Below are 24,882 nucleotides of genomic sequence, written 5' to 3'. Positions count from 1 at the left end.
TTTTTGGAGGACAAGTCCGCCTGCCAGGCCTTGAGCCAAACGGTCCGGCGGATGGCAACGGCATTGCTGGAAGCCTGAGCCGCACAAGACGCGACATCCAGGGAGGCGGAAACCAGGTATTCACCAGCGTGGGAAATCTGGTTGGCAAGTCCCGCTAATTGCGCGGGAGGAGCCCCGTCCAGGATACCTCGCCGCAGATCCTTGGCCCATTTTGAGATGGATTTTGAGGCCCAAGTGGAAGCAAAGGCCGGGCATAGCGCTGCTGAAGCCGCTTCGAAGGCAGATTTTGCGAAGGATTCTATAACTCTGTCGTTAGAGTCCTTCAGAGACGCTCCGCCGGACAGTGGGAGCACCGTGTTGGTGGACAGCCTGGACACAGGTGGATCCACCGAGGGAGAGACCGTCCAATTGGCGGTAAGATCTGGTGAAAAAGGATATAACACCCCCAGGCGTTTTCCCCTCTGAAAACGTCTGGTCGGATTCTCTCTCTCTCTGGTCAGGATTTCCTCGAATTCAGGATGAGGGGCAAAAAATCTTGAAGGTGGTTTGGCCCGTCTAAACGAAACCGCCTGATCTGCGGGTTCCGTAGAGGGATCCTTAATGCCGCAGGTTTGGTTTATAGCCCGAATGAGGTTCTGGACCGACTCACTCATGGTGGCGATTTGGCTAGGATCCAACTCCGACATCTCCTCTGAGGGCGCATCAGATAAAGCCTCGCCTGACTCAGGGGAGGAGGAACGGTGCGACACCAACCGCGGGGGAGGGCCGTGCGGCGAGATGGAACGCGAAGAGGACTCAGACCGACGTTGCTGTCTGGACCTTTTGTGGCTAATCAAGGAGGGCTCGGGCGGCGGTTCCTGCGACCCGCTGGCCACTGCAGGGGTCTGCAGGGGTAACCGATCCAGCGCGGACACCAGGGTTTGAGACACCCGTGTTAAATCGGCCACCGATTGTGACAGAGAAGCGGCCCAGCCTGGGATGGGGGGATCACTCTCGGGCGGAACAGCCGGGGGATCCTGGGCGGTGGGAACAATCGGGTTGCTGCAGGACTGACACAGCGGGGAGGACTGACCTGAGGGAAGTTTGCTGTTACAGGACGAACATGCAAAGTACGTGACTAAGGCAGAAGATGAAGAGGTAGGGGGACGAGAGCGGCCCCCTTTAGAGGTAGACATTTTTAGGGACCCTGAAGATGCCAGTGGGTTAGGGGACAGTGGGCAGAGGGGGGTGTCAGTCTGCAGTGCAGCTACTCACGGACCCGGTCCTGGAAGATGTCCCACTTGTCCTCGGCGGAGAACTTCCCTGAGGTGCTGATTCTGCGATGCTGAGCCACAGAAGATGCGAGTGCTGCTGCTGTGAGAAGCGGTGCACACCGGCCGAGGGACCCACGAGGAAGGGGGTGGAGCCAGACGCAGAGGCGCCGGTGGGCAGGGCGCAGTATGTCGGGTGGGAAAGAAGCCCGCCCGCAGAACCGGAAGTGAGGAGCCGAGAAACCGGAAGTAGGCCCCGGCGTAAGCCGGGACCTAAATTAGAGACCGGCGCCGCCGGAGAAGGGAACCGCGGCGCCGGAGCAGCGCGCCGCAGAGTCCGAGAAGAGCGGCAGTCCGCCAAGGCTGCCCGAACGGAACCGGCGGGGCCGCGGCGCCAGAGGCAGGCCCCGGCAGAAGCCGGGACCCAAACTAGAGGCCGGCGCCGCCGGAAAATCGCGGCGCCGGAGAATCGCGGCGCCGGAGCGTCGCCAGAGGATCGCGGCGCCGGAGCGCCGCCTGAGAATAGCGGCGCCGGAGCGCCGCTGGAGAGTGGCGGCGTCGGAGCGCCGCAGAAAGCAAGCGGCACGGCACCCTGCCAAGGACGCCGTGCAGACACAGGACACACCGCGGCCGCCGAGAAGCGAGACCGCAAGGGGGAGCGGCGCGGCAGCCCGCCAGGCCGAGACTCCACAAGGGAGACACCGTGGCTGTGCGGCCGCCAATGAAGGAGAGCCCCGGAGGAAAATGAGCCACAGCCCCCGTGGCTGTCCCTGGGATCCCCCCAAAACAAACGCCATGAGGGAGGACCGGGGGACATCTGGAGAAAAGATCCCGGGGGAATGGAGAGCCCGCCAGGGGGAAATACTCACCTAAACATCCCACGCCGTTACTAACCTGAGGGGAATGAGACGTCCACGGAGCTGTGATGGACGTCCTCGTCTCCTCCGACCGACAGGCTCTGGTAGGCGAGTGGGTGGGGGACGGAGCCAGGACCGGACTTCTGAGCACGCTTCTGTGCTAGGATCTTGGTCCTGGAGAGGGATCTATGAGGATACGGGGTGGCAGTACACGCCGTACTCATAGTCCGTATTGTGGGACTACAGGCGTGACTGCTCACCCTGTATCCCTCTGGAAGAAAACCTGAAAAGAAACGACGCACATTGAGGTAGATAAGGGTCTAATGAAAGACCCGTGTCCACCTCCTACTGACACTAAGCTAAACTGAAGAGTTTAATGCCAGTCGGTGGGGTGTACACTGCAGAGGAGGAGCTAATTTTTTTATTTGCATAGTGTCAGCCTCCTAGTGGCAGCAGCATACACCCATGGTTCCTGTGTCCCCCAATGAGAGGCGATAAAGAAATGTATTTTGGTTGGTTTCCAAGTTTTTTTTTGCATGGAAGTTATACCTCTAATATTTGAGCCAATATCTCACATGATGGATCTACACCCTCCACCCACATACTGAAGCCCAAAAACAAGTGGGGAAAAAAAATAAGACATACCTTTTTAATGGCCTGGCATTTGGCAGTCTCAGAGAAACCTATCATTTTCTCTGGTGAGCAGATCTTGATAAAGGGGAAATTGGATTCCTCAGAGATCTTGGCAGCTAGGGCTGTTTTGCCACTATGTGGTGGACCTAACAGAAAATCATATATCATGATTCTAAAAAAAAAAAAAAAAAAAAAAAAAAAAAGGCCTCCCTCCTTAATCCATTCCCTTATTAGACTACAGATAGAACTCACCTTCCAGTAAGACGCTGACCAGGGGTGTGCGATCACTGTTCTTTGTTTGTTGAACAAGTAGTTCCCCATCATCCAGGACACGAGTAACAGGGTCGCCCCATTTGATGATACCGTTCATAATATAACTTGCATAGTCCTCTTGATTAGTTCCAAAGGCCTAAAAACAAAACACATCAAGACCCTCAGCTGGGACTTTCCTAATAAAAGCCATGAGTAAAAGATCCTGTCACTGATCTATGGAGTATGGCCAAGTCCAATAGTCTGCTTCTTGCAAATGCTGCCTACAGACATATGATGGAAGATTGCCTATACATCCAAATAGAGGAACATCAAGGACTCCATGTGCTTCAGTGCAGCTTTTGTACATGACTCTGCACTGGGCATGAAGCTTCATACCTACTAAAGTGCTTAAATAAGAACTTGCACTACAAGAAGTGGCTATGTAGACAGCAGGACAACAACTTACAGGCTTTATGTCATTTTCCAGAGAAGTGAGAAAGTCTCCTCTTGTCACCTGGAGCCGTTCAGCTTTCTCCATATCAACCTCTACTTTGGTGGTGGCCTAATAAGAAAGAGCAAATATCAGTCATGATTATGAACAAAAGTCTTCATGTATTCCCATTGTCACAGAACTTCAACCAGAGAACTAGATTTTGGCTGACCAAAATAACAGCAGGGTTTGGGCTCTTTGACTATGTGATTTCTGCACCTGATGGTCCTATGTCATGTGTCTGGAAATTTCATGTTCAAAGTAAAAGTTTTTTCTATGTTATCAGTTTACATTTAGAAGGATGGGAAAAAAAGCAGCACATGCGAAAAGGAGATTCTCATAACATTGTGCAGATATGACCGAGGTGGGATCTGAACCCTCAAGTCCAGCACACTAGGCTCTCGGCCATCCAGACTCTAGGAAAAAAACAAAAAGTAGGAAAGGCAGCAATATTTTCTCATGTACTGCCCTGAGCTCCTTTTGACCCCCAGCTCATTTGCATACATTAGCAGAAATCTGGGACTGACAGCTTACTTAAGTAGCTGGGTAATCACTTAGAACAGGGAGCACCTGAAGGAAGCTCAGCACCTCGCAGTCTCAGATTGGACGGCTGAGCTGTCTATCAAAATACCAACAGCTCAGTACACCCCTGCACTAGACAGGACAAGAGAGCCATCACTCACTGTGTCAAAAAAAACACTGAGTGGTAAAATCGTGACCATGTCACTTCTGACCAGCTGACAACTGAAGCTGTGTCCTGCCATGCCTCACCCTTGATGATAATTATCAGCTTTTTGCTATAGATCAGGAGCTCATGAATACCGAAGACTACACAGTGCAAAATCATCAGTGAGAGGACTAGCAGAGCTGCAGCAGATAAAAATGAGTTTTTATCAAAATTACCAGGGAAACCCGAGTAATTACATAGTTACATAGTTATTAAGGTTGAAGGAAGACTTTAAGTCCATCTAGTTCAACCCATAGCCTAACCTAACTTGCCAAACATGTTGATCCAGAGGAAGGCAAAAAAACCCATGTGGCAAAGAGTAAGCTGCACCTTGGGGAAAAAAATTCCTTCCCGACTCCACATACGGCAGTCAGACTAGTTCCCTGGATCAACGCCCTATCAAGGAATCTAGTGTATATACCCTGTAACATTATACTTTTCCAGAAAGGTATCCAGTCCCCTCTTAAATTTAAGTAATGAATCACTCATTACAACATCATACGGCAGAGAGTTCCATAGTCTCACTGCTCTTAGGGTATGTGTCCACTTTCAGGATGGCCGGCGGTATAGTCGGAGCGGCTTTGCCGCTCTGCGGTAAGCCCCGCCCCCTTCTGGGACGCGATGATGCCGGATGTGTTCACAGCACACATCCGGCATCATCGCACCCATCGCATAGGGCCCTGTGCTATATCTTGCGGCGACGCAGCGTCGCCGCAAGATATACGGACATGCTGCGATCTTAAAAGACGCGCAGCATGTCCGGAGTCGCAGGGCCGCCGCGTGCGTGTTACCACGCATAGTGGAGACGGGATTTCATTAAATCCCCTCCACTATGCTGTAACATCTGGACGCTGCGTGTCTGACGCTGCGGCTCTATGCAGTGTCAGACGCGCAGCGTTTCCTGCACGTGGAAACATACCCTTACAGTAAAGAATCCGCGTCTGTTATTATGCTTAAACCTTCTTTCCTCCAAATGTAGAGGATGCCCCCTTGTCCCTGTTTCAGGTCTATGATAAAAAAGATCATCAGAAAGGTCTTTGTACTGTCCCCTCATATATTTATACATTAACATAAGATCACCCCTTAGTCTTCATTTTTCCTAACTAAATAGCCCCAAGTGTAATAACCTATCTTGGAATTGCAGACCCCCCAGTCCTCTAATAACCTTGGTCGCTCTTCTCTGCACCCGCTCTAGTTCAGCTATGTCTTTCTTATATACCGGAGACCAGAACTGTGCACAGTTTTCTAAGTGTGGTCGAACAAGTGACTTGTATAGAGGTAAAATTATGTTCTCCTCATGAGCATCTATGCCTCTTTTAATGCATCCCATTAATTGATCAAACATTAGAGCCAGCGACTGTGTCCATCATATTAGACATCATAAAACTGGTGTACAACTCCCTTTATACCAAGGGGAATTTGCATAACATTCCATAACTCCACTCCAGTCCCCCTGACAATTTTTTTTTTTTTGTAATAAGGCAGTTTTTTGGTGCAATTTTTCCACACTGTGTGACTTTTGGTAAAATACAATTTGCAAACAAAAAAATACAAAACCAGACCTTTTTGTGACAGATTCCTGAATCATGTGAGCCATTTTGAAGAATTTTGCACCCAAAATTTCACCTGATGAATTGAGGCCTTGGTTCTATTTGTGCTGGCAACCTATTAAATCACATACACTATATTCCAGAATATAAATATACATTGTGGATTCCATATTGGAGAGTTTACAGCACACGTTAAACAAGGTAATCATCTTCACCAGGGCGAAGCTCTAGATAAGGGATCTTATTCCAGATGGATCCAAGGAATGTTACAGTACGGATCGAGATGCACCAGGCTGAGAAAACCAGAAGTAATGTAAGCGTAGGGGACCTGTCACTTCCCAGCTCCAGGTAATAAAGTGAGCGGGAGCAGTGACAAGACTATGATGCGGCTTACATATTGTATGGTGCTGAAAGACAAGGGATTAAGACACTATTACAGAGCATGGGAGGAATAGTCCGAACATCCTGACATTCGTAGTCTATCCACTATATGGTATAGCAGTCTAGTTCTCTTCATCCCTTAAAGAGGGCCGGTCAGCGAGTCAAGTGTGGCAAGTTTTTGCTCTTTCTTTTTTTTTCTGCTCTACTGAGTATTCTGTTTTTTTTCTTCTGCTTTTTAATCTGCCATACGGCTTTAGATACCTAGGTCTTTATATTTAGTGCTAATTGCTATGCTCTTTAACAAAGAATCAAATGGTGGATTTAGATAAAGAAAAAAACTCGAGGGATAGATACATAAAATAGTTTTTATTGTGTTTTTTTGCAGTCATGTGAACAGAGCTTTAGAATCTAATGTGCCTGCACACATCTCTCTCTCACACATGGGCCAAAAAATGGACGAAAATCAGATGCAGACCACTTGCCCATTTTTGATGCTGCAAGAAAGATCATTCTAGGTTTAATTCGAAAACTGGAAAGAGGCAGTCCTGGATCTTTCATATGGATTTAGGAGAAAAAAGGTTTGGACATTTTAACAGTGTCCTTTTTTTCCCTTTTCTAGCCACCTCTCCACTCACGTTGGGGGTGTAATTGTTCTTATGTTAGGTCAGGTGATATAATAATATTATTATTATTATTATTATTATTATTATTATTATTAATGCCTTATTTTCCTGCTGAAGGATTGGAAAATTTAAGGGTACCTGCCTGATCCTTATAGTCCCTGAAATATTCTGTCAAGGGACAGTCAATAGACCACTGAACACATTAGATGGTAGGCCGAAGCCGGCGGGTTTGGCCATAGTTTATCTACTGTGTATAGGGTTCTTAAGAATTCAGTGTCCTGGGGTGGTAGAATTTTCCAAAACTACTTATCAGATTTCCCATAGTGCAAAATCCTTTACATGTGAATTTATCATAAGAATCAAATTCACCAAATTGGACGGTATTATAGGAAATTAGTCTCTTTACTTAACTTGATAGATGCAGCTCGCCTTCCCCCTCGTTACCCAATTACATCTAACACCTCCCCATCCAATAAAACTACATATCGCTCATGAATGAAACTTCCCCATTGATAAGTCTGCACATAATCTCCACAGAAATATAAAATCCGCTGTCAGAACCTGATGATTATTCCGAGATAGGTGTAACTCATCTCTTCCTCCAGAAGCAGGCTGTCATTATTGGCTGCAATGTGTATTATTCAGCACTGGGGCTTGGCTGCTGCAGAACATTACAGAACACCTCAGCTGCTGCAGAGCTTCATAATACACATTTGTAGATATCTTCTTGATATCGGCATGCAAGATCAATGGTATAAAAAAAATCTGCCGCTGACACACACAAAAAAAAGAAGAAAAAAAGAAGAAGATTGTGCAGCAGCAGAGGTGTACTATAAGGAACGATACTTATAAATGACCTCAGTGAGAGTATTTCAGAAGTCTTTTGGAGCTTTGTAATGATGTATAAGATCAGGTCACATTTTGACCCCACTGTGTTACCACTTACCTTGATGTGTCGGTTCATGGCGGTGGACTGCGCTGCCCTCACGAGCCCCTCAAGCTCGGCTCCACTGAAGTTTTTGGTCTCCTGAGCCAATTCTGGTATTTCTACATCCACAGCCAGCAGACTGTGCTCCCTCATGCGGGCAGTGTGGATATGGAGAATTTGGACACGACCTTTTTCATCGGGCAAACCTACATTATTTAGCAGATGAGTATGATGCTTGAAAGGAAGTAAAACAAGTAAATTATATGCATGTGTTGTGTATCTCACACTCACCTATCTCCATCTTCACTTCCAGCCTCCCAGGTCTCAAAAGAGCCTCATCAATCAGATCTGGCCTGTTCGTCATACCTAGACAGAATAAGTTAAAAAATGGTTAAGATCAACCCATACTCACATCATGAGTGTGAATGACTCAGTTTCCCAGTCCACCTCACCTATGACCAGGATGTTATTGAGCTGCTCCACACCATCTATCTTGGAAAGCAGTTGGTTCACCACAGTGTCATGGACGCCTGTGCTCCCTGCCATGCTTCCTCTCTGCTTACAAATGGCGTCTATTTCATCAAAGATGATGATGTGAAGCCCACTGTTGGCTCCAAGCTGGAGATACAAAAAGATGGCCGGAGTGGTCATGAGTATAGATTGAACAGGGAATGACATCCCACTTAAAAAGAAAGTCACCAAATTCAACCATTTTAGCAATTTATGCTATATATCTATAAAGAAAGAATAAAAGATGTTCCCATTTTCTGTCTGCAATTTCTATGCAGCTCCATGTGTCTCCATGGTAACAGACTACAAACAAACCCTGTGTAGTCTGATCCTGCATTCATATTGTTCTGTGTTAATCTACCAATGCACGTTAGCATAAAGGAAGAGAATAGGACTGCAGGATTAGAAGATCATTTATGATTTTTATTATTAGAGATGTACCGAGGTAGACTCATTGACTCACTCTCCTTTGTTCCTCTTCTGCATCGGCAAACAGCTTTCGGATGTTGGCCTCAGACTCTCCAACATACTTGTTCAGGATTTCAGGTCCATTGACCACTTTGGGTTCTCGGGCATTCAGCATCTTACCGATTTGCCTTGCCATAAGGGTCTTACCACATCCAGGAGGACCAAAAAGAAGAATGCCTTTCACATGCTTGCACCCTACAAGTTGAAACGAGAGGTTAGATTACGGTACAGTCCTTCAGCATAATGCACACAGTCATTTAATGTAAAAAATGCATTGCCAACATTTCCTGGTATGCAAAACAAGCCGTGAGCAGACAGTGAATCAGCAAGGGTTGATGTGAGCTCTGCAGATGAGGAATTCTAAAACAAAGCAAGTATATATAACTGTATCATTTCCTTTGGAATGATCAATCGGATTAGATTCCACATCTCCCTCTGGTGATTACAATTAATGTAGGTCACCAATGACTTTCTTTCATTTCCATTTGTAAGCATTGAGCTTAGGGTTGAGGCCTGTTTACAATGGCCGATCGGGGGGCACTAAACGACAGCTAAACAGCTGCTTGATTCTTGGTCGTCATTTGCTTAATATGCCCGTTAAGCTCCTGCATATGGAGGTACAGGAGATGGTAATAATAATATATCTTTACTCCTTGGCCTAAAAGTAATATCTGATGTGTAAATTTGGAGGGATGAACCACTGATCAACCCTGATGTCCGCAGTGTCAGCAGATTCCAGCCGCTGCCTCCCAGTCTATTACCTGCCAGTGATGACAGCCATGTTTGGGCAGAAGAGGGCACCTGTCATCCCGGCCTAATCCCATTACAATATGACCTTTTCCTGGGATGCAGGTGAGAATGTACAAGAAACACACAGTTATAGGGAGATAAGGTCTACAAGACAAGGCGCGCGGAGGTGACAGAAGAGCGGGGAGATGGAAGGAGCTGCTTTTACTGGAAAAGTTCTGACATTTACAACTTCATAAACTTCTCAGAGTTCAGCATTAGAAAGAACAGGTGCAGCGGAGCCCAGGTCACTTGCAAAATAGACATAATTAACCAAGTGTGGGCTGCTGGGCACAGCACCTGACTGCCAGGAGGATGGCATGGCAATGAATACTGCCCCTCATTGCCAGGTATTCTAATCAGTTCAAAAGCTTATATTGTCCTGGCAAAGATGATCACTGCACTCTCCTGACATGGCCATTTCACTACATACCTTACCTACCATTATGCATTTTTCGATCATTTCTCCTGGATAATACGAACAACCCCTTACTGACCGGGCAAATTTTTCAAATCTGATGTGTCACTTTATATGGCAATAATTTTGGAATGTTTCAACATATCTCTGATTTTGAGACTGTTTTTTCATGACACATTATATTTATATGATAATGGTAACTTTAGGTTGAAAAGATTTGCATTTATTTATGAAAATATTAGAAATCTGACGAACTTTTCTAAAAATTATCCATTTTCACACTTTCAATGATGCCTTTAATCCAGACAGTCACTCCACAAAAAACAGTTAATAAAACAGGATTTTTAGTTGCTTACCGTAAAATCTGTTTCTCGGAGCCTTCATTGGGGGACACAGGAACCATGGGTGTATGCTGCTGCCACTAGGAGGTTGACACTATGCAAATAAAAAAGTTAGCTCCTCCTCTGCAGTATACACCCTACCGACAGGAAGTAGGATATTCAGTTAGTGAGAAAGCAGTAGGAGAAGCAACGTGTAAAAGAGAAAGAATAATAATAATAATATAATAAACTTTATCTACATAGCGCCAACAAATTCCACGGCGCTCCATAGATTAACAGTTTCAAACACTCAAAGAGTGTTCAAATAACTCAAACGTATACAGTAAAAAGAGCTGTTCAACTTGGGAGGGTGCTGTGTCCCCCAATGAAGGCTCCGAGAAACAGATTTTACGGTAAGCAACCAAAAATCCTGTTTTCTCTATCGCCTTTCATTGGGGGACACAGGAACCATGGGACATCCCAAAGCAGTCCCTGGGGAGGGAAAAACATACTTCCATCAGGTCCGAGGACTCACCACTGCCGCCTGCAGGATCCTTCTGCCCAGGCTGGAGTCTGCCGTAGTTCGGCGAAACGTGTGGATGGAAGACCAGGTTGCCGCTTTGCAAAGCCGTCGGCGAAAGCCCTGTGACGTACCGCACTGGAAGCGCCGACTGCCCAGGTAGAGTGAGCCTTTATCTCAGGAGGGGGCACTCTGTTCTTGACCCGGTAAGCTTCCAAAATTGCCGTTCTGATCGAGCGAGCAATAGTCGCCTTGGAAGCCGGCAGGCCTCTACGCACGCCATCAGGGATGGCGAAAAGAGAATCCATCTTTCGGAAAGCGGCCGTGCTAGCCAGGGAGATCCTCACTGCCCTGACGAGGTCCAGCCTGTTCAACGATCGCTCCAGAGGATGAGTCGGAGCTGGACAAGAGGAAGGTAGAATGAAGTCCTCGTTGCGGTGGAAATATGAAAACCACCTCGAGAAAGAAATGAAGGCAGAGGCTTGGGACCACCTTGTCCTGGTGGAAATCAAGAAAGGAGGTCGGCAACTCAAAAACGCGGCGGATCGAAGAGATGGACCTGAGAAAAGCCACCTTCCGAGATAGAACTGGCAGGGAAAACTCCCCGAGAGGCTCAAAGGGGAGAACCCCTAAGAACAACCAACACAACCTTTAAATCCCATGAATCCACAGAGGTCCTTGTTATGGCTGGCAATCAGGCAACACAGCGTGCAGTAATCAGCGCACATACAGAGATCTAGCAATAACCAAAAACAATAGGACGAGCTCTGAGACGTGGAATCTCTGTAGACTGCAGTACCTGATCTATCCTCACACAACTATAAGCAGCAGTGGATTGCGCCTATCACTACCTATGCAACTCGACACTGCCTGAGGAGCTGACTAGCCTGAAGATAGAAATACAAGCCTGACTTACCTCAGAGAAATACCCCAAAGGAATAGGCAGCCCCCCACATATAATGACTGTTAGCAAGATGAAAAGACAAACGTAGGAATGAAATAGATTCAGCAAAGTGAGGCCCGATATTCTAGACAGAGCGAGGATAGCAAAGAGAACTATGCAGTCTACCAAAAACCCTAAAACGAAAACCACGCAAAGGGGCAAAAAGACCCACCGTGCCGAACTAACAGCACGGCGGTGCACCCCTTTGCTTCTCAGAGCTTCCAGCAAAAGTTAATAGCAAGCTGGACAGAAAAAACAGAAAACAAACTAGAAGCACTTATCTAGCAGAGCAGCAGGCCCAAGGAAAGATGCAGTAGCTCAGATCCAACACTGGAACATTGACAAGGAGCAAGGAAGACAGACTCAGGTGGAGCTAAATAGCAAGGCAGCCAACGAGCTCACCAAAACACCTGAGGGAGGAAGCCCAGAGACAGCAATACCACTTGTGACCACAGAAGTGAATTCAGCCACAGAATTCACAACAGTACCCCCCCCTTGAGGAGGGGTCACCGAACCCTCACCAGAACCCCCAGGCCGACCAGGATGAGCCACATGAAAGGCACGAACAAGATCTGGGGCATGGACATCAGAGGCAAAAACCCAGGAATTATCTTCCTGAGCATAACCCTTCCATTTGACCAGATACTGGAGTTTCCGTCTAGAGACACGAGAATCCAAAATCTTCTCCACAATATACTCCAATTCCCCCTCCACCAAAACAGGGGCAGGAGGCTCCACAGATGGAACCATAGGTGCCACGTATCTCCTCAACAACGACCTATGGAATACATTATGTATGGAAAAGGAGTCTGGGAGGATCAGACGAAAAGACACCGGATTGAGAATCTCAGAAATCCTATACGGACCAATAAAACGAGGTTTAAATTTAGGAGAGGAAACCTTCATAGGAATATGACGAGAAGATAACCAAACCAGATCCCCAACACGAAGTCGGGGTCCCACACGGCGTCTGCGATTAGCGAAAAGCTGAGCCTTCTCCTGGGACAAGGTCAAATTGTCCACTACCTGAGTCCAGATCTGCTGCAACCTGTCCACCACAGAATCCACACCAGGACAGTCCGAAGACTCAACCTGTCCTGAAGAGAAACGAGGATGGAACCCAGAATTGCAGAAAAATGGAGAGACCAAGGTAGCCGAGCTGGCCCGATTATTAAGGGCGAACTCAGCCAACGGCAAAAATGACACCCAATCATCCTGGTCAGCGGAAACAAAACATCTCAGATATGTTTCCAAGGTCTGATTGGTTCGTTCGGTCTGGCCATTAGTCTGAGGATGGAAGGCCGAGGAGAAAGATAGGTCAATGCCCATCCTACCACAAAAGGCTCGCCAGAACCTCGAGACAAACTGGGAACCTCTGTCAGAAACAATATTCTCAGGAATACCATGTAAACGAACCACATGCTGGAAGAACAAAGGCACCAAATCAGAGGAGGAAGGCAATTTAACCAAGGGCACCAGATGGACCATTTTAGAAAAGCGATCACAGACCACCCAAATGACCGACATTTTTTGAGAAACGGGAAGGTCAGAAATGAAATCCATCGAAATATGTGTCCAAGGCCTCTTCGGGACCGGCAAGGGCAAAAGCAACCCACTGGCACGGGAACAGCAGGGCTTAGCCCTAGCACAAATTCCACAGGACTGCACAAAAGCACGCACATCCCGCGACAGAGATGGCCACCAGAAGGATCTAGCAACCAACTCCCTGGTACCAAAGATTCCTGGATGACCGGCCAGCACCGAACAATGAAGTTCAGAGATAACTTTACTAGTCCACCTATCAGGGACGAACAGTTTCTCGGCCGGACAACGATCAGGTTTATTAGCCTGAAATTTCTGCAACACTCTCCGCAAATCAGGGGAGATGGCAGACACAGTGACTCCTTCCTTGAGGATACTCGCCGGCTCAGATAACCCCGGAGAGTCGGGCACAAAACTCCTAGACAGAGCATCCGCCTTCACATTTTTAGAGCCCGGAAGGTATGAAATCACAAAATCAAAACGAGCAAAAAATAACGACCAACGGGCCTGTCTAGGATTCAAGCGCTTGGCAGACTCAAGATAAGTAAGGTTCTTATGATCAGTCAAAACCACCACGTGATGCTTAGCACCCTCAAGCCAATGACGCCACTCCTCGAATGCCCACTTCATGGCCAGCAACTCTCGGTTGCCCACATCATAATTACGCTCAGCAGCAGAAAATTTCCTGGAAAAGAAAGCACATGGTTTGAACACTGAGCAACCAGAACCTCTCTGTGACAAAACCGCCCCTGCACCAATCTCAGAAGCATCAACCTCGACCTGGAACGGAAGAGAAACATCAGGTTGACACAACACAGGGGCACAGCAAAAACGACGCTTCAACTCCTGAAAAGCTTCCACGGCAGCAGAAGACCAATTAACCAAATCAGCACCCTTCTTGGTCAAATCGGTCAATGGTCTGGCAATGCTAGAAAAATTACAGATGAAGCGACGATAAAAATTAGCAAAGCCCAGGAATTTCTGCAGACTTTTTAGAGATGTCGGCTGAGTCCAATCCTGGATGGCCTGAACCTTAACCGGATCCATCTCGATAGTAGAAGGGGAAAAGATGAACCCCAAAAATGAAACTTTCTGCACACCGAAGAGACACTTTGATCCCTTCACGAACAAGGAATTAGCACGCAGTACCTGGAAAACCATTCTGACTTGCTTCACATGAGACTCCCAATCATCTGAGAAGATCAAAATGTCATCCAAGTAAACAATCAAGAATTTATCCAGATACTCACGGAAAATGTCATGCATAAAAGACTGAAAAACAGATGGAGCATTGGCAAGTCCGAACGGCATCACCAGATACTCAAAATGACCCTCGGGCGTATTAAATGCCGTTTTCCATTCATCTCCCTGCCTGATTCTCACCAGATTATACGCACCACGAAGATCAATCTTAGTAAACCAACTAGCCCCCTTAATCCGAGCAAACAAGTCAGAAATCAATGGCAAGGGATACTGAAACTTAACAGTGATCTTATTAAGAAGGCGATAATCAATACACGGTCTTAGCGAACCATCCTTCTTGGCTACAAAAAAGAACCCTGCTCCCAATGGTGACGACGATGGGCGAATATGTCCCTTCTCCAGGGACTCCTTCACATAACTGCGCATAGCGGTGTGTTCAGGTACGGACAAATTAAATAAACGACCCTTAGGGAATTTACTACCAGGAATCAAATCGATAGCACAATCACAATTCCTATGCGGAGGTAGGGCATCAGACTTGGACTCTTCAAATACATCCTGAAAATCCGACAAGAACTCTGGGATGTCAGAAGGAATGGATGACGAAATAGACAAAAATGGAACATCACCATGTACTCCCTGACAACCCCAGCTGGTCACCGACATAGAGTTCCAATCCAATACTGGATTATGGGTTTGTAGCCATGGCAACCCCAACACGACCACATCATGCAAATTATGCAGTACCAGAAAGCGAATAACTTCCTGATGTGCAGGAGCAATGCACATGGTCAGCTGGGCCCAGTACTGAGGCTTATTCTTGGCCAAAGGTGTAGCATCAATTCCTCTCAACGGAATAGGACACCGCAAAGGCTCCAAGAAAAATCCACAACGTTTAGCATAATCCAAATCCATCAGATTCAGGGCAGCGCCTGAATCCACAAACGCCATGACAGAATACGATGACAAAGAGCACATTAAGGTAATGGACAAAAGGAATTTGGACTGTACAGTACCAATAACGGCAGAGCTATCGAACCGCCTAGTGCGTTTAGGACAATTAGAAATAGCATGAGTAGAATCACCACAATAGAAACACAGTCTGTTCAGACGTCTGTGTTCTTGCCGTTCTACTTTAGTCATAGTCCTGTCGCACTGCATAGGCTCAGGTTTACTCTCAGACAATACCGCCAGATGGTGCACAGATTTACGCTCGCGCAAGCGACGACCGATCTGAATGGCCAAGGACATAGACTCATTCAAACCAGGAGGCATAGGAAATCCCACCATTACATCCTTAAGAGCTTCAGAGAGACCCTTTCTGAACAAAGCCGCTAGTGCAGATTCATTCCACAGAGTGAGTACTGACCACTTCCTAAATTTCTGACAATATACTTCTACATCATCCTGACCCTGGCATAAAGCCAGCAGATTTTTCTCAGCCTGATCCACTGAATTAGGCTCATCGTAAAGCAATCCCAGCGCCTGGAAAAATGCATCAACATTACTCAATGCAGAATCTCCTGGTGCAAGAGAAAACGCCCAGTCCTGTGGGTCGCCGCGCAAAAAAGAAATAATAATCAAAACCTGTTGAATAGGATTACCAGAAGAATGAGGTTTCAAGGCCAAAAATAGCTTACAATTATTTCTGAAGCTCAGGAACTTAGTTCTGTCACCAAAAAACAAATCAGGAATCGGAATTCTTGGTTCTAGCATCGATTTCTGATCAATAGTATCTTGAATCTTTTGTACATTTACAACGAGATTATCCATTGAGGAGCACAGAGCCTGAATATCCATGTCCACAGCTGTGTCCTGAAGCACTCTAATGTCTAGGGGAAAAAAAAGACTGAAGACAGAGCTAAGAAAAAAAAATGCTGTCAGGATTTCTTTTTTCCCTCTATTGGGAATCATTGGTTTGGCTCCTTGTACTGTTATGGCTGGCAATCAGGCAACACAGCGTGCAGTAATCAGCGCACATACAGAGATCTAGCAATAACCAAAAACAATAGGACGAGCTCTGAGACGTGGAATCTCTGTAGACTGCAGTACCTGATCTATCCTCACACAACTATAAGCAGCAGTGGATTGCGCCTATCACTACCTATGCAACTCGACACTGCCTGAGGAGCTGACTAGCCTGAAGATAGAAATACAAGCCTGACTTACCTCAGAGAAATACCCCAAAGGAATAGGCAGCCCCCCACATATAATGACTGTTAGCAAGATGAAAAGACAAACGTAGGAATGAAATAGATTCAGCAAAGTGAGGCCCGATATTCTAGACAGAGCGAGGATAGCAAAGAGAACTATGCAGTCTACCAAAAACCCTAAAACGAAAACCACGCAAAGGGGCAAAAAGACCCACCGTGCCGAACTAACAGCACGGCGGTGCACCCCTTTGCTTCTCAGAGCTTCCAGCAAAAGTTAATAGCAAGCTGGACAGAAAAAACAGAAAACAAACTAGAAGCACTTATCTAGCAGAGCAGCAGGCCCAAGGAAAGATGCAGTAGCTCAGATCCAACACTGGAACATTGACAAGGAGCAAGGAAGACAGACTCAGGTGGAGCTAAATAGCAAGGCAGCCAACGAGCTCACCAAAACACCTGAGGGAGGAAGCCCAGAGACAGCAATACCACTTGTGACCACAGAAGTGAATTCAGCCACAGAATTCACAACAGGTCCTGTACGGAGGGACAGCGTGGGCTACTCCTTGAAGGAAGGTCTTAACCTGTGGCTGAGAAGATAACGTCTTCTTAAAGGGAAGAAGACCGCAGGAACCTGGCCCTTTAGGGAACAGAGAGCGAAGCCCGAATCCAGTCCTGCCTGAAGAAAAACCAAATGGAAGGCAGGGAAAAGGACATAGGTGAAAAGCGGTTGGGCTCGCATGAACGAAAGTCTTCCAGGTACGATAGTAGAACCTGGAAGACGACGAAGGCTTCCTAGCCTGGATTATAGTGTGACTCATCCGGACCGAAAGGCTGGACGCTCTTAGAACTGTGGAGTCCACAGCCACGCCGTTAAACTGAGCGACCGATAATTCGGGTGGCAGATCGGACCCTGGAGGCCAAAGCGTAGACGCCCACGCGGGAGGGTCGCGAGATCTGGAGACGAACCAAAGGAACCTTCCTGTTCCTTCGGGACGCAGAGAGGTCCACATCCGGAGTCCCCCATCGAAGACAAATCTGATGGAAGACCTCCTGATGCAAGGACCATTACCCTGCCGCGAGACCCTCGCGGCTGCGGAAGTCGGCGGCCCAATTGTCCATGCCGGGGATATGCACCATGGATATCACCAGAAACGTTGCCTCTGCCCAGAGGAGGATCTTGGATACCTCGGCCAAGGAGCTCCGAGTCCCCCCTTTATGGTTGACATATGCCACCGCCATGGCATTGTAGACCCCTGAGAATCCTTCCCTAGAGACGAGGGAAGAGAAAGATGGCCCAAAGCTCGAGGACGTTGATCAGTGGAGGAGACTCCTGCGCCGACCAACGACCTCAAACAGTCAGGTGGCGAAACACAGCGCCCCAGCCAAACAGGCTGGCGTCCGTCGTCACCACCTGCCAAAGAACTGGAAGGAAGGACATGCCCTGGGAGATGAGAGGTGACGTCAGCCACCAGTTGAGGGACCCTTGACTCAGGAAGAGAGTCGGACAGGACGATCCAGGGACAAGACAGCCCTGTCCCACTGTGACAGAATGGCCTGCTAAAGAGGTCGAGAGCGAAATTGGGCAAAGGGGATTGCTTCGAACGTCACTACCATCCTCCCCAGAAACTTCATGGCCGATCAGAAGAAGGGAAGCCGAGGACCCTAAAGCAAGGGTACATCCCGACGAAGGATGGATCTCTTGTCCTCGGGAAGGAAGACTTTGGTCTGACGAGTGTCGAAGAGCATGCCCCGAAAAACGAGGCGCTGGGAAGCAACAAGACAGGATTTCTTCTTGTTGACAAGCCACCCAAAGCGGACTAGGGTGTAGAGGACGATGGACAGGCTCTGGTGAGCCTGAGAAAAAGGGGGACGGAGCCTAGAAGAGGATGTCGCCGAGGTACGGAAATAATAATAAGCCCCTGACCATCAAGATGGCTATCAGCGCCGCCATGGTCTTCGTGCAAACCCTGGAAGCGGTTGCGAGAACGAACGGCAGGGTGAAGAACTGAAAATGGTCCTGGAGCACCGCAAAGCACAGGAATCTGTGATGTCCCGGGAAAATCGGGACATGAAGGTAGGAGTCCTGAATTTCTATGGAACACAAAAGTTCTCGAGCCTCCATGGAAGCAATTACTGAACGATGGGATTCCATCCGTAAGAGTCTCAGACGAACTCTCCAGTTCAGCAATTTGAGATCCAGAATGGGACGAAACCTGCCTTTTTTTTTTCTTTTCTTCTTCTTTTGGTATTACAAAAGACTGGAATAGCAGCCAGTGAACCGTTCTTTTTCTGGGACGGGAACTATTACTCCGGCTTTGAGGAGAGAAGCGGTGGCTGCGAAGAAACCCGGAACTAGAACGGGGACTCTTGGGGTCGGGATCCGAAGAAGCGATCCCTGGGTTGTGAAACGAACTCTATTTTGTATCCCGAGGATACAACTTCCCTGACCCATGCGTCCTCTGCTGAGGGGATCCAGACATCCCTGAAGAAGAGAAAGCCACCCATCCTGGGAAGTGGGCTGGGGTCTTGCTGTGAGTCATGCCGAGGTGGATCCTCCAGTCCCAAACCTGGAAGATCTACCCTGGGAGTAGCGAGAGCGCCAGGAAGGCGTGGGTCTAAAGGAAACCGTCTTCTACTCTTGACGTGCCTGTGGCCTCTGTTGCTGCGGGGGAAAAGGAGTTTGACGCCACGAAGCGACGTAAAGGCCGAAAGGACCGAAATTGCCGTCTAGGAGGAGGGCGACGAGGTGTAGACTTGTGCGCCCGATAGCGTCCTTAATGATTTGGCCCAACTTAGAACCAAAGCGACGTGAACACTGAAAAAGGCAGGCTGGTAAGGGACTTTTTGAAGACAAATCCGCCTGTCAGGCCTTGAGCCAAACGGACCGACGGATGGCAACGGCATTGCTGGACACCTGAGCCGCAAAAGACACGGCATCCAGGGAAGCGGAGACAAGTATTCACCCGCATGAGAAAACTGGTTGGCAAGCTCCGCCAGCTGTCCAGGAGGGCCCCGTCCAGAATGCTCTGACGGAGTTGTGTGACCTTTGGATATGGATATTGAAACCCAAGTGTAAGCAATGGCCGGGCAAAAATAGACGCAGCCGATTCGAAAGCTGAGCTCGCAAAGGATTCTATGACTCTATAGTTAGAATCTTTCAGAGATGGTCCGCCAGATAGCGGGAGGACCATGTTGGAGGACAGAGTCCAATTAACGGTGAGCTCCAGAGAAAAGGGATATAAAAAAACGCCAAGGCGCTTTCCTCTCTGAAAGCGGCTGGTCGGATTCTCTTTTTCTCTCGTCAGGACCTCCTCGAATTCAGGGTGAGAAGCGAAGACCTTGGAAGGTGGCTTCGACCGTCTAAACGAAACCGCCTGATCCGCGTGTTCCGTAGAGGAATCTTTGATGCCACGGGTCTGGTTGATTGCTCCAATGAGGGTCTGAACCATATCCCTCATGTTAGCGATTTGGTCAGAATGCAGCTCCAAAACGTCCCTCTGAAGGTGCGTCCGAGAACGCCTCGCCTGACTCGGGGGAGAGGACCGGGAAGAAACTGACCGCTGAAATGGGCCGTGAGGCGAGATGGAACGGGAAGAGGAGTCGCAATGGCTCTCCCTTCTGGACCTCTTTAAGGCCTATCCTGGTAAGCTCAGACGGGGCTACTTGTGACCCGCTGGCTACTGCGGAGGTCTGCAAGGACAACCTATCCAGAACGGACACCAGGGTCTGGGATACCCTGGTGAGTTCCGCCACAGATTGAGACAGAGAGGAAGCCCACCCTGGGATAGGGTCCTCACTCTCTCGGGGCAGAGGGGGAAGCCCAGAACGATGTGGGATCGCTGCAGTCCTGACAGGTGGGAGAGGACTGACCTAACGGGAACCTGCCCTTACAGGAGACCAGAAAAGGTGTCTAACTAAAGCAGAGGAAGGGTATCGGTCTGCAGTGCAGAGCTACTCACAGAAGATGTCCTGTGGATAGCTTCAGCTGTAGAGGAGGTCGGCAGGGAAGGCAGGTCCTGTAAGAAATCACCGCTGGGTCCACACGCCGGGAGTGGTGTAAGGCCCCGCACTCTGAAGTCCGCAGCACGAACCAAGAAGCGCCGAAAGCAGCCGGCGCTGAAGCTGCACGATTGAGAGTACAAAGATGGCGCCGGCCGCAGTCTGTGCTGAGGCCAAGAGAAGTGGGCGGGGCTAAGCGCCGGAGAGAAGAGAGGGGAAGACGCGGGAGAAAAGCCCGCCGGAAAGAGGATGGGGGCCGAGCCATAACGCTGCACTAGGCCCCGACAGAAGTCGGGGCCTAAATTAGCTCCCGGTGGCCGGCGGGAATGGAAGCCGCGGCGTGGAGGCCCCGCAAGGCTAGCCCACCTGACGGAGAGAGCGGGGGCTAGAGGCACTGCGCCGCGGTCTGTGCCTAGGCCAGGAGGAGTGGCCGGGGCAAAGCGCCAGAGAGAAGGGGGAATACGTGGGAGAAAGACCCGCCGGAAAGAGGATGGGGGCGGGGCCGTAACGCCGCACTAGGCCCCGACAGAAGCCGGGGCCTAAATTAGCCCCCGGTGGCCGGCGGAAAAGGTCCAGGCCCCGACCGAAGCCGGGGCCTGGATTAGAGCCTGGTGACCGCTGTGGGGGAGAGACGCCGTGGAAAGCTTACAAGGCGCCGGCGCTACCGCCGCAATGAACCCCTTCTCTGGTGGACCCATATGCCGCACAAGGGAAGCTGAAGAGAGATCCAGGGTGAGATAAGAGCCCTGGACCCAAACTGTGGGACACAGTGACTTCCCCATAAAACAACCCCTGAGCCCCACTCTTAGATTACAGGGGAGAAAATACTCACCTTTCTTCATCTGTATACTTACCCTTGAATGATCTGGGATGGGATGGGGAAAATACTCACCTCAAACCTCCCACGCCTGTACTAACCTGAAGAGGAATGAGACGTCCAGGAGCTGATGGACGTCCTCGTCTCCGCAACCGACAGGCTCTGGTGGGGGAGTGGGTGGGGGACGGAGCCAGGACCGGACTTCTGAGCACGCTTGTGTGCTAGGATCTTGGTCCTGGAGAGGGATCTATGAGGATACGGGTGGCAGTACACGCCGTACTCATAGTCCGTATTGTGGGACTACAGGTGTGACTGTTCACCCTGTATCCCTCCAGAAAAAACCTGAAAGAAAACGACGCACATTGAGGTAGATAAGGGTCTAATGAAAGACCCGTGTCCACCTCCTACTGACACTTAAGGTACCGTCACACATAGCGACGCTGCAGCGATACCGACAACGATCCGGATCGCTGCAGCGTCGCTGTTTGGTCGCTGGAGAGCTGTCACACAGACAGCTCTCCAGCGACCAACGATCCCGAGGTCCCCGGTAACCAGGGTAAACATCGGGTAACTAAGCGCAGGGCCGCGCTTAGTAACCCGATGTTTACCCTGGTTACCATCCTAAAAAGTAAAAAAACAAACGCTACATACTTACCTATCGCTGTCTGTCCTCGGCGCTCTGCTTCTCTGGTCTGGCTGTGAGCGCCGGGCAGCCAGAAAGCAGAGCGGTGACGTCACCGCTCTGCTTTCCGGCTGACCGACGCTCACAGCCAGAGCAGGAGGAGAGCAGAGCACAGCGCTGGAGGACAGACGGCTGTAGGTAAGTATGTACTGTTTGTTTTTTTACTTTTTAGGATGGTAACCAGGGTAAACATCGGGTTACTAAGCGCGGCCCTGCGCTTAGTTACCCGATGTTTACCCTGGTTACCAGCGAAGACATCGCTGAATCGGTGTCACACACGCCGATTCAGCGATGTCTACGGGGAGTCCAGCGACGAAATAAAGTTCTGGACTTTCTTCCCCGACCAGCGATCTCCCAGCAGGGGCCTGATCGCTGCTGCCTGTCACACTGGACGATATCGCTAGCGAGGACGCTGCAACGTCACGGATCGCTAGCGATATCGTCTAGTGTGACAGTACCTTAAGCTAAACTGAATATCCTACTTCCTGTCGGTAGGGTGTATACTGCAGAGGAGGAGCTAACTTTTTTATTTGCATAGTGTCAACCTCCTAGTGGCAGCAGCATACACCCATGGTTCCTGTGTCCCCCAATGAAAGGCGATAGAGAAATAACATTTCCCCTCCTGTCTGCTTTACATCAGCACCATTTGTAACATGTTCCTTTACCTTGCTAGGATGTTAAAGGCTAAAAAATGTAGCAGCAATTTTTCATTTTTTTCAAGGACATTTACATAACTTATCTTTTCAGGAAGCAAGGGAAAAAAAGGTTTGATCCAGTGAAGAGGTTAAAGTTGCTATATACATATATCTTCTATTTAAAGTTATTTAAATTATATATTCATTCTTTGTGAAGCACTAGCACACATAAAAGACTGGTAGGAAAGATCAACGCTTTTCAATGTTCCTCTTGATCAGACCTACTGACCAAGTGCGGTCCAGTCCGATGGACATCGCGGTCCGGGGCTTCCCTTCTTCATACGATGACGTCCTCTTCCTTGCTTCCTGCCGCGGATCCGGTGCAGGAGTACCTTGTCTGCCCTGTTGAGGGCAGAGCAAAATACTGCAGTGTGCAGGTGCCGGGAAAGGCCAGAGAGGCCTGGCACCTGCGCACTGCAGTACTCAGCTCTGCCCTCAACAGAAATAGCGATTTCACCCGCCGCTATTGCGCGCACATGTCAGCTGTACAAAACAGCTGACATGTCGCGACTTTGATGTGGGCTCACCGCCGGAGCCCACATCAAAGGGGGTGACACGGCATGCGCAGTACTAGTACGGCGCATGTCGTGAAGGGGTAACAGCAGCTTCTCTGGGCTGCTTAAATGGCCATGGACGGTGCCAACACTGATCGTGGCTGATGCAGCAGGGTGCCAGCTATAGCGTACAGCCGACAGCTGCAGGATTTCCATGTGTCAAGGAATGAAATTCACTTATATCTCAGGTCGATTTTAAGTCGTATTGGTGGTCACCAATGGGATAAATCGACAACTAGGCATCTCCATTGTGCATTAAATAGTTGGTCTTTTATGCCTGCTCTGACAACTTTTCCAAATATGTGGTCATAGCTCATAAGGCTCATCACAGCCTGACAGATTCTCTATAATTACATCACAAGTGGTGTAAATTATAGCAAAAACATATTCCAGTCTGTGACTGCTGTACATTTTCTCACTGCGGCTCACAGGCAGCTGAAAGAGAAAAAACTCCTTTAGAGGTACAGACTTACTGGTAATAATGTATCTAGCGCATCTCTCTGTGACAAACACTTCAGCGTGGCTATAGAAAATGTGTCTGCGGATTCCGTCACCATACTACAAAAAACTCACCCATCTGTTCCACAATCTCTGGTGGGAAGACCCTTGAGGCGAAGGCTCTTCTGAAGATGTCAGAGAACTCCTTGTCCAGACCACCGATCCCCATCTTCTCAAAGTTCCAGTCAGGGTTGATGATGGATTGACGGTCTTGCTTGGTCTTTGCTTTGCCTATATGTGGAAAATTGAGGACATAAATCAGGAAAAATCATTCATACAGAGATCTGTAGAAGAATAGTTATGTGGTTAGCCTATAAGACCAGGACTTGCTAGAAATCCTCATTGTTACATATGATTCCGGCACGGTTGAGGTCCTTAACTTAGAATATACAGAAAATCGAGACAAACTAAATGGTTGGACTAATTGCTCGCAGCACTAGAGTCTGTAGGTTCAATTAATCATTGAAGATCACAAAATGCAATTAGAGTGAAAAGTCATATTAATAATGAGGAAAAAATTCAGCTGTTCCTATAGATATTGAGGACAAACTAGAACCCAATAATCCAAAATATCTACTAATCTAGAAACATGTAATAGATACAGTGGCATGTAAAGGTGTGGGCACATTTCCTTTGTATTTTAGGCAAAAAAATAAAAAATATATATTTTCATCTTTTACATTTTAAAAATGTCAAAAAGGAAAATGGGCCAATGCAAAAGATTGGGCACCCTTGGAGATTTGTGTGCTCAGATAACTTTGACCATGGTTTCAAACCTTAATTAGCCTGTTAGGGTTATGAGTTGTTCACAATCATCATTAGAAAAGGCCAGGTGATGCAAATTTTCCAGCTTTATAAAAACCAGCCTCCTCTAGCCTTGTGCCAAAACACAGCAGCCATGAGTTCTTGTAGCACTCCGAAAATGGTAGAGGCCCACAAAGCAGGAGAAGGCTATAGGAAGATAGCAAAGTATTTTCCAGCTGTCCTTTCCTCAGTTCGAAATGTAATTGAGAAATGGCAGTTAACAGGAACAGTGGATGTCAAGATAAGGTCTGGAAGACCAAGCAAAATTTCAGTGAGAGCTGC

General features: G+C 48.4%; 1 protein-coding gene across 1 annotated transcript in view; it reads right to left on the bottom strand.

Annotated features, from left to right (window-relative positions):
* The window catches only part of NSF (N-ethylmaleimide sensitive factor, vesicle fusing ATPase), a 96,111-nt gene that overhangs the window by 12,733 nt on the left and 58,496 nt on the right, over positions 1-24,882 (bottom strand). The window contains exons 8-15 of the mRNA XM_069751330.1: positions 23,872-24,027; positions 8,665-8,864; positions 8,144-8,309; positions 7,983-8,057; positions 7,710-7,897; positions 3,459-3,554; positions 2,993-3,149; positions 2,753-2,886 (exon numbers count right to left, since the gene is read on the bottom strand). Of these exons, the coding sequence (XP_069607431.1) occupies positions 2,753-2,886; positions 2,993-3,149; positions 3,459-3,554; positions 7,710-7,897; positions 7,983-8,057; positions 8,144-8,309; positions 8,665-8,864; positions 23,872-24,027 (1,172 nt within the window). The remainder of the gene's footprint in view (positions 1-2,752; positions 2,887-2,992; positions 3,150-3,458; positions 3,555-7,709; positions 7,898-7,982; positions 8,058-8,143; positions 8,310-8,664; positions 8,865-23,871; positions 24,028-24,882) is intronic.

The sequence above is a fragment of the Ranitomeya imitator genome, chromosome 2 (assembly GCF_032444005.1).
Source record: "Ranitomeya imitator isolate aRanImi1 chromosome 2, aRanImi1.pri, whole genome shotgun sequence".
In the NCBI taxonomy this organism is placed as follows: Eukaryota; Metazoa; Chordata; class Amphibia; order Anura; family Dendrobatidae; genus Ranitomeya; species Ranitomeya imitator.
This window is presented reverse-complemented; position numbering and strand designations above follow the sequence as displayed.